This window comes from Nipponia nippon, unplaced genomic scaffold (genome assembly GCF_047370975.1).
Source record: "Nipponia nippon isolate SJK-2023a ecotype South Korea unplaced genomic scaffold, ASM4737097v1 scaffold_38, whole genome shotgun sequence".
Lineage (NCBI taxonomy): Eukaryota > Metazoa > Chordata > Aves > Pelecaniformes > Threskiornithidae > Nipponia > Nipponia nippon.
In genome coordinates this window covers 1,707,528-1,717,253 of record NW_028262356.1, presented here as the reverse complement: position 1 = coordinate 1,717,253, position 9,726 = coordinate 1,707,528, and the positions used below count along the sequence as shown (strand labels likewise).

Genomic DNA, 9,726 nt, shown 5'->3' with positions numbered 1-9,726 from the left:
CCCCACATCAACTGAGCAGGTCACTTTGTCGTAGAAGGCGATCAGGTTTGTCAAGCGCGATTTGCCCTCGGTGAATCCGTGCTGGCTTTTCCCAATCACGTGCTTCATTTGGCTTGCGATAGCCCCCAGGAGGATTCATTCCATAACTTTCCCAGGGGCTGAAGTAAGACTGATGGGCCTGTAATAACTCCTCTGGGATGGGTGAAGGGCTCTGCCAAGGCCAAACACCAGGAAGAACCGCCATGAAGAGAGTACTGCCCTTCTCCCGATGCTCCCCACCCCCTCATCACCTGCAAGAGGATTTGTCTCAGAGGACCTTGAGGCATTTATTGCCCGTGCCAGGAGACGCAGCAGAGATAAGGTGCCTGGCTGACAGAAAATAAATATTTGCATTAATATTCACCTCCTGCCCAAGTATTTGTCAATGTTCACACGTATGTCCTCCTCCCTTGCCGTTTTCCTCCTGTGATCGCAAGAGCAGCACCGGGTACCCCCAAAATGCCTTTTCCTTGGATCCAGCACCGTCACGTTATAATATTGACACAAGCACACCCTGCCCGGGCAAGGACTTCGAATATCTTGAGATATGGACCCATAAGGATCATCAAATCTAAGAAGGACTTTGCATAGGCGTTATCAGAAAGTCGTTTTTCTCGACAGCAGCTTGATTTTTCTGCTCCAAAACCACCTTCCCACCGGAGAGCTGCCTGGATCTGTGGAGAAGACGTTGGAGATGAGTGGGAAATTGGTGTGGCAATCCTTTGAGCGGAATGTGGAGATCCAGATCACCAACAAAACCGAGGATGTCACCTTGTACAACCCCAGGTAATGCCATGAGGAGAGGGCAGAGGGTGGAAGACCCCTTGCCAGAGGAGACCTCCCCCAGGATTCAGGCAGAAGGTCCAAGTTGGACCATCTCCCAGTGGCTGGACCACTTCCCAGTAGTGAGACCATCTCCCGATGCTTGGACCATCTCCCTCATAAGCCCAAGCGGTCTCTCCATCCCTTTTCCTCCTCCCCTGTGCTCTCCTTCCAGGAGCTACTGCTTCAGCGGCTATAGCTCCATGCCGCCCAACCCCAGGATCCTGCCAGGTGCCACGGAGAGTTGCCAGTTCACCAACTCGGTGATCCGTTTTCGGGGGTGCGTGGGTCTCCTGGTGTACGAGGCGGACACCTTCACCTTGGCCATCCTCTTCTCCAACCCCTTCGACTACAATATTTTCTACATGGAGCTTGCCATGGAGATCTCCCTGCAAAAAGCCCACCTCGGCCCCTTGGAGGACCTCTACACCAGGATGTATAGTGGTCAACCTGCCAGCACTGGCAAGGACACCATGTTCCACCGAGTCAAGCTCGGCGCCTGCCAGGAGGCTGCCATGGTGTTTGCTGGCAATGTGCGGGTCACGGCCACCATGTCCAATGCTGCAAAGTCAATCATCAGAGTCATTATGGAGAATCAAGATAGTTCCTCCTCTGAACCCAAAGGTGGCACCACCCATTAGCCTTGGGCAGCATCAGCTGCAGGGGTGGACATACCTTGTCCGCGTTGCTGTTAACACCAGGCAGAACCTGCTGCCCTCAATAAATGGTTGAGTGAAGCAATTGTGCATCCAAACTCGTGCTGTGTTGCCCTAAGATAGGAGAGGAAGAAGCCCAGGTGGGATGGAAAATGCTTCTTTTATCTGCTAATCCCCTTTTTTATCAGCTCGGAGGACTCCCTGTTGAGTGGTAAGGAAGGGGAGCGTGGTTTGAAGGTCCTGTGGGTGGGCTGTGCTGCGCCTGGGGCTTGGGAGCTTGCTTGGATGCAATGCCTGGTGGAAACCTGCTCTCCTGAAGGTGCTCTTTCTGATTTGAATTATAGCTTGGGTTTAGTTTTGATGTTTGTCCAGCTGGTATCCACTTGGGGGTCCTGGTGTAGGGGGCAGACACCTTCCCGTTGGCCATCCTCTTCTCCAGTCCCTCGGACTGCATTTTCTACCTAGAGGTTGGGTTCAAAACATCTAACCTAACCCTACATCTATCGGACCATCCCTCCATTTCCCTTCCCTATGTTCCTGTGGTGGTCGTGCCAGTCTATGAGTCATCTCTCTCCTAACCCAACCTGTCTCTGTGCCCTCCATCCATCTGCCTGCCCATCCCTCCATCTAGAGGGGTACATTTTTGGAGATAAAACCTGGTGTAGCTGGACCACCTCCAGCCAAGCACTGGAAGTGGTGGGGCAGATCTCTTCTGGGCCCCCCAAAAAATATCTCTTTCCTTTTCTTCTGCTTTCCTTCCTATGCGGCAAAGGAGGAGAAAACAGCTCCGGGCTTCTTCATGTGCCACATTATCTGATGAGAAGTTGGTGGTTACCATGAGCTGTGTCATATTTCATTGTGAGGTTTTCTAGGCTTGATGTTTCCTGTGAGTGAACAGATTTCACCTGGGGCTTTTTTTTTTTCTTTTAATTTGTTCTGCTTTGTGGTTGGAAGTGGCATCGGCAGCCAAACCAGGAGAAAAAAAGCAATGTGGTGGGGCAGCAGAGATGGATGGGGGGTCACTGGGGCTGTGGTTTAGCTGAGGCAGTGGTGAGGGCAGGATGAGGTCTGCTGGGTTTTGTGGGGTAGAAGGGTGCAAGGGAGCTCTGAAATGCAAATCGAAGCCTTTCTGGTTGCTGGCTGAAGGGTTAGATGCAGCTGAGAGGTGGGATGGGGCAAAGCCATGCAGAGATGTCTCCATCACCCCTCTCCAATGACCTGACACCCCCTCTGCCTCCCTTCCTCCAGACAGGGGGTGGGTGACACAAGACCAAACACAAACTTTCCCCTTTCCCTTCACCCCTTAGTCCTTCTCGAATGTCTGGTGGATCCGATGGGACCTTTGGTGGACCTTCCTGATGGGAAGGCCTGTCAGATTTATCCTCTCTCATACTTGGGAACTGCTGGCAACAGGTCCCAGTGCTGGACGTGCCTTTGGGCAATGTCTTGATGGGCTCCAACCATGTGAAGTGAGGTCTACAGTTGAGGCTTGCACAGGACTCAGGCTCCTACCTCCATTTGGTGGAGGATTAAGCATCTATGAGACGTTCAGAGACCAATGCAAAAGGCCAACAATCAGAGGCAAAACACCTTTTTAATTAATGGACCTTTTTAATTAATTTATGCCCAAGAGCCACCACGATGTTCACAGCTGGAGCAAACTCTTCTCCTGCAAGCAGCTTGGGCAGCATGTTTTGGCTGAGGGCTGTGTCTCTGGGGCTGTAGGTGAAGAAGTTGGGTCCCCAGGATGCTGAAGAGCTACTTGCAGCGGTTGGAGATGCAGTGCAGGTGGCATTAGGTCAAGGGACACCCCCCTGCCACAGCCACGGGGAAATGACAATTCACCGTGGTCCTTGCCACAGAACCCCCAGCACCTTGGAGCATTTCTCTGGTCTGGCAACACATCCGCCAACTGCAAGGGCTCCTGAACATCTCTTCCTTCGCAGCACTTGTGAAATGCTGTGGTCTTCTACCGGGGCATGAAGCTCTTCAACCTGGCCAGCTGGACTCGCTTTTCTGCAAGCAAAACATAGTGATGGATCCATAGGTGTTGTTGGACCATCTCTGCAGAGAGGAGCCTCCATGAAGTGCACACAACTCCATGCCTTGGTGGGGGCTTCCAAAGCCCCCACAGATGGCCCAAAGCTCACTTAGTGCCTCCTAATCTTGCTTGATTTTAGCGTGTGCACCTGTGAATCCCTGATGGGCGACACAGTTAACGGGCACCACGCAATGAGACCGGTGGTTCTCTTACCGATCTGCAGGAGGAGATGGATGCCCAAAGCCAGAGCCAGGAGCGAGAGGACCGCAAAGGCCAGGCTGACGGAGACTCCCAGCCCTGGGAGAAAGCAAGCAGATGGTGGTGAGGAGGAGCACTGCGTCCCACAGGGCCAAGGCGGGGGAAAGCCAAGCCCTGAACCATCCCCACCATGTCCTGGGCTGTGTGATTCATTTTTGGTCATGCTAGGAAACCTGCAGAGCCACCTCAGTGTCAGTGGGAAGGGATCTCCAGAGCACTGAGACAGAAAAATCCCCTTAATCCACTGGCCACACTCCTCCTCATGAAGCCCCATATTTACTTTCCTTTCCCTGCAATGAGAGCTCATGGCAGCTTGTACTCAACCCAGGGAAATCCAGATCTTGGGATATGGTCAACCCGGGGACCTCCAGGTCTTGGGAGAGAGGGTTGGGAATATTGGTTCCTTCCTCAGCTGGTTTGCCCTGAGCACCCTTCAGGGAGTGATGGGAAGGGGAAGCAAACTGCAGCACATATCTCAGCTGCTTTGCGGTAAAGGTCTATACTCCCCTGGGAAGGAAAAATGAGGAATTTTCATTTGCAGTGTCTGGCCAAGCTGAAGTCGGTAGCATCACTGGTGGCACCTTGGAGCTTGGAAACCAGGATGCTTGGCCAAACTTCATCCAGAAAACCAGGGGTGCTTACCTCCAGCTGGCAACTCTGGGCTGGTAGCAATGCTGCTGTTCCTCAGGTCATCCTTCCCACCTAGACAACAAATACGTGGAGAAAGGGTCACCCCAAAACTGCCCCCTCCTCCCCATGCTGTGGGGGTTGCCAAAGCATGGCCATGCAGTGGTGTTTTGGGGTGGTGTGTGGCTCCTCCTAGGCTGGATGCAGGATCCTCTGGTGGGGTTAACTGGGAGCATCCCTTCACTGAACTGGTCTTGCTGGTCAAGATCCAACTGTGTTGGCATGTAAGCAGGGGCAATCACTTCTGGGGTTTCTCAAGGGCAGTCCCTGATATGGGGCAGGATCAACCTCCCCATGCCCTTCTCCACTCACCTCCGGTGGTCAGGAGCCATGGGACACTCAACCTCGAAAGCATGACCTGTCCGAGGCTGCTCCGGCGCCGGTACCCGCAGGAGTAGGTGCCACTGCTCTCTGCGGAGAGCTGGATGGCGAGCGTGGAGGTGAACTGGCCTTTTTTCACCAGGTGGTTCGCCAGCTCCACTCCGTTCTTGCAGAAGAAGATGTGGGTGATGGGGACATGGGAAAAAACGAGGCACCGGGCGAGAATCAAGTCACCTTCCTGAGCTGAGGAGATGTTTGGGAAGAGTGCCGGTGGGGGAAAGTCACCTGGAAGAGTAAAGAGATGCAGTCGTGCTATGATGATGTGGAGCTGAGCACTGGTGAGCGATGGATTTTCAGTTCTCCAGCTTCAGCGCTGACCTTGTAGCTGCTTTTTGATGGAAACAGCAAACTAAAGAGGGGGGAAAAAAGGAAGAAGAGATTGGAAGAGCCTGTTTTTCAGTCTTCTGATGACTCAAAATAGTTGGACTATAGGAGATCAAAAGCTCTGCTTATTTCGGGAGTCAGCACTGATACAGGTAAACACAGTGGGAGAAAAACAGGAGGGTAAATATAGTGAAAAATACTGTTTCTAGTGACCAAAACAATTTTTTACATCCAAGCTGAGTATTTCAGAAAAGACTCAGTCGAAATATGTAAATTCTGGGACAACAAAGCACTTCACTGTGGTATTTCCAAAGGGGAATGTTTTCATTTTCTTTACTTTCAAGCCAATATTTCCCGCTCCATCATAAAAATTAAAAATTGCAGCTTCCTTTGCCAAAATCCTCCCTAGCAAAATTGATATCTTTCATGCCCGCACCCTACCAAAAAAGCATATATATGGTGGATTTCTTTTTTTTTCTTTTGGTTTGCCCTCTACCTTGAAAGGCAACACCAGCCCCAGGATCAGAGCTGCCTTTTTGGGCACCCCAGGATCAAAAAACACCATCCAAAGGACATAAGCAACGTTACAACATGGACCTGGAGGGTTTTTCCAACCACCCTTCTTGTCTGCACTCACCTGGGGAGCTGCAGGTCTCCGGCTCCATTCCCCCAGCACCTGTGTAGGACAGCAGAAGGGGTTGGTCTGAGATGGTCTGCTGGTCTAGAAGAGGACACCTTGCAGAGGACATCTCTCTGAGGTTGGAGATGCAACCTTGGGAAAGCTTGCAGAAGATGGGGAGTGTTTTCTGCAGACCTCAGCATGAAGGAGGTCAGAAATCACCAGTGAGGAGCAAAAGGGGCTTTTGGGTGATGCCTTGTCCCTTCCTGCCCAGCCAGGGACAACCATACCACGCCTGGACCCCAAGAAGGACCAAGCCCGTGCTCATGAATCAGTGCAAGGATGCAGTTCCCTCTGTGGAAGCTGCCACTTTAAGTCTCTCTTGGCAAAGTAAGTCACTGGCCAAAGGTTGTCCACAACCTGTCACAGCAGAGATGGCCCTTCAGACCCTCCAGAAAGCCCATGCTGTGTTTTCAGACTGTTGGACGACACAGAAATGGCTCCAGAAACTCACAATTTTGGCAGGCGCTTCAATTTATTCTCTCTGGAGATTTCCCAAGGGGACCGCTTCAAATCCACCCCACCCCATCCCATGGTGTTTCCCTCCAGCGTGACTCTGCGAATGCCCCCCTAACACCCTGCCTGGCCACCTACCTGCCAGCCAGCCCAGCAAGAGCAGGGTACCCGCAGCCTCGGCCAGCCAGCTCCTTCTCACCATGCTTATCTGCAGGCAGCGCTGAGCTCCCCAGGACCAAGCTGGAGGGGAAAGGGGAAGCTGAGGCTGGTTTCATCCCTGTGACATATCCCCCGGGGCATGACGCAGCGTCTTCTCGGGGAGGAGAGAGCAAGAGGATGTGACAGGCAGGATGTGTGTTGCCACATTGGGTGCATGCCCATGGGCTTGCAAACCATACAGCAGCGCCTGGTGCCTTCCTCCCTGTATTGAGTTTGTGTGGCAAGGTTTTGGTAGTGGGGGGCTACAGGGGTGGCTTCTGTGAGAAGCTGCTAGAAGCTTCCCCTACATCCGATAGAGCCAATGCCTGCCGGCTCCAAGATGGACCCGCCACTGGCCGAGGCCGAGCCCATCAGCGACGGTGGTAGTGCCTCTGTGAGAACATATTTAAGAAGGGGAAACAAAACTGCAACAGGAATTGCAGCTGGAGTGAGAATATGTGAGAGAAACAACTCTGCAGACACCAAGGTCAGTGAAGAAGGAAGGGGAGGAGGTGCTCCAAGCATCCAAGTGGAGATTCCCCTGCAGCCCGTGGTGAAGACCGTGGTGAGGCAGGCTGTCCCCCTGCAGCCCATGGAGGTTAATGGTGGAGCAGATATCCACCTGCAGCCCATGGAGGACCCCATGCCGGAGCACGTGGATGCCCGAAGGAGGCTGTGACCCTGTGGGAAGCTGGAGCAGGCTCCTGGCAGGACTTGTGACCCCCATGGGGGACCCACGCTGGAGCAGTCTGTTCCTGAAGGACTGCACCCCATGGAAGGCACCCACACCGGCGCAGTTCATAAAGAACTGTAGCCTGTGGGAAGGACGCATGTTGGAGAAGTTCATGGAGGACTGTCTCCTGTGGGAGGGACCCCACGCTGGAGCAGGGGGACAATGTGAGGAGTCATCCTCCTGAGGAGGAAGGAGCAGCAGAGAAAATGTGTCAGGAACTGATCGCAACCCCCATTCCCGTGCGCTGCTGGAGGGGAGGAGGTAGAGAAATCAGGAGTGAAGTTAAGCCCAAGAAGAAGGGAGAGGTGGGGGGAAGTCATTCTAAGATTTGGGTTTATTTCTCATTATCCTACTCTGATTTGACTGGTAATAAATTAAACTACTTTCCCCACGTTGAGTCTGTTTTGCCCATGACAGTAATTGGTGAGTGATCTCTCCCCCTCCTTATCTTATATTTTCTCTCCCCTGTCCAGCTGAGGAGGGAGTGATAGAGCGGCTTTGGTGGGCACCTGGTGTCCAGCCAGGGTCAACCCACCACACTCCCCCACCCCAAAAAGGACCCCAAAAGAGGCTGCTTCATCCTGGTGTTTTGCACCATGTTTGTGGGCGCCTGGTTTTGGGTGGCTCGGGGGACGTCACAACTGTCCCCAGTGGGACGCACCACCTCCCAGCCGGTTTCCAGCATCCCTGGGGCAAAACCAGCTCCCCTCAGTTTTCTCTACAGCAGGAGAAGGGTTTTCAGTCCAGTCTCCTCTGAGCGTGCATGCGTGGAAAGGGGTCTGCGTGGTCCTGTGTGCAACCTCCCCTGGTCCAGACCCTCCCAGCCCCACGTATCCTCCTTGTTTTCTGCACAATCACTGGATTTAGTCCCTGCGCTCCATCCCCAGGGGTGCGGGATTCACCTTGTTGGGATCCATCGTTCCCTGGTGGGTCAAGCTGTCTCTGTGGGGCAGGCATGGAGATGATGTCCACAAGGAGAAACATCTTTGGCTCTGAAGCCAAAGGAGTGCACCGGCCGGAAAATCAACAGAAATAAACCTCTTTCTCCCCTTTCTCTCCTCTCCTGCATGTTTCTTTCGCATGCTGCTCACTTTCGGTTTCCTTTTCAAATATGCATTTGTATTTCCTGGTCTGTGATGTTTCTCTTCTCTGGTAACCCAAGGGTGAAAGATGACTTGAAGAGGGCTTAGGCTTGATGTTAGGGAGAACATGGAGTGAGGTCCCAGAGCTCCTGCAAGGCTTTCCAGTGGTCTGCATCTTCTCTAGCCTTGACTAAGCTTTGGAAAGTTGGGGAGAAAATGAAAATAAAAGGCTTTAAACAACAGAAAACAGCTACAGTTCATCCCAGAGCACAGATGATGTGGGAAATGTCCAGAGTGTTTGGAAAACATGGCACCTTGAAAGAAAAATGCAAACAACAACAAGCCAGAACCATTTTTAAGCTAATTTTCCCCTAGATACACCCAAACTGATTCAAGAGAGAGCATTTGAGGGGGAGCAGAGCAGCCTCCTCAAACGCTGCATTATGAAGGGACAGCTTGTTTCCTACCACAACTATTCTTTTTTTAATTCAGTAAAACCGATGAAGAAAAGCCAGGGCTTGTCTGTCTTCTAGAAATAGTGTAACGGCGGGCTGGGGTTTGCCGTGGAGTCACGCGCCTCCAGCTTCTCAGGGTTTGAGGAGGGTTTAGCGATGCAACCTCAAAGCCTCTGTGCTCTTGTGGTGCTCGGAGGGGGGGTGTCCCTCTTTTAGGGAGAGGTTTGGGGGATCGTTGCAGCTTAGGGCAGAGCTGGGAAGGTGGAACCTGGTGGGGTGCAGGCACCTGAACTGGTATTTGTTCTCCTCTGGCTCCATCCTTCTTTCCAGAGGATGCTGTTGACCACATCAATCCTTGCCCTACCTGGCAGGGAGATGCGTGGTTAGCCAGACTGCCCCCCCCATCAGGGATGCAGGATTTGTGCATGAGGATGAAGCTGCTTTGGGACAACTTGGGGGCTCAAAGCTCCCGTCCTGATCTCCTCACCATCCTGTTGTGGATGCTCTGTGAGTCTGGAGAAGGCTGAGGGGGGTTGGACACAGAGATCCAGGAGGAAGGTGGGAAGAATGGGGTGAATCATCACCATGCTGGCACCAGAGGTGTGCGAACACTTAGGGCATGGGTGGAAAAGATGGAGCAGGACTCCTGGGTTGAAGGAGTCTAAATAGTGGGGAGAAAAAAAAAAAAGAGGATCGAGTAATGCTTCATCTTCAAACTTGAGCAGGTGTCCTTGACCCACAGTGCTCTCATAATTGGCTTCGGGTCAATATGTGAGATTTAGAAGTTCAGCACTTCCAGTGTCACCTACCTGGAACAACAAACCCACCCAAAATGGCCTCGGGGTGATGTCAAGTGAAGAGGCACAAGGCAGCAAGGCTCCGTGGTCAGGAAAGGGGAAAGGAGGGTGGGAGCCA

At 52.7% G+C, this 9,726-nt stretch overlaps 2 protein-coding genes across 3 annotated transcripts; one reads left to right on the top strand and one right to left on the bottom strand.

Moving 5' to 3' along the window:
- Positions 1–770: 770 nt before the first annotated feature.
- LOC148053678 (uncharacterized) lies at positions 771–1,718 on the top strand. The gene has a single exon (XM_087772895.1). The coding sequence runs from the start codon at positions 771–773 to the stop codon at positions 1,500–1,502; it is 732 nt and encodes a 243-aa protein (XP_087629021.1). The 3' UTR covers positions 1,503–1,718.
- Positions 1,719–3,092: 1,374 nt separating this feature from the next.
- Positions 3,093–8,327, bottom strand: LOC148053677 (uncharacterized). Of its 2 annotated transcripts, XM_087773090.1 has the most exons (7): positions 8,177–8,326; positions 6,482–6,583; positions 5,846–5,884; positions 4,816–5,109; positions 4,459–4,518; positions 3,772–3,855; positions 3,093–3,533 (listed from the first exon to the last, which is right to left on the bottom strand). In XM_087773090.1, exons 1-7 carry the CDS (start codon positions 8,256–8,258, stop codon positions 3,487–3,489), a joined length of 708 nt encoding a protein of 235 aa, XP_087629216.1. In that variant the 5' UTR covers positions 8,259–8,326; the 3' UTR covers positions 3,093–3,486. The 2 variants fall into 2 exon arrangements, with proteins under 2 accessions (XP_087629216.1, XP_087629217.1); XM_087773091.1 differs by lacking the exon at positions 3,772–3,855 and having other exon boundaries at positions 8,177–8,327.
- Positions 8,328–9,726: the final 1,399 nt, after the last annotated feature.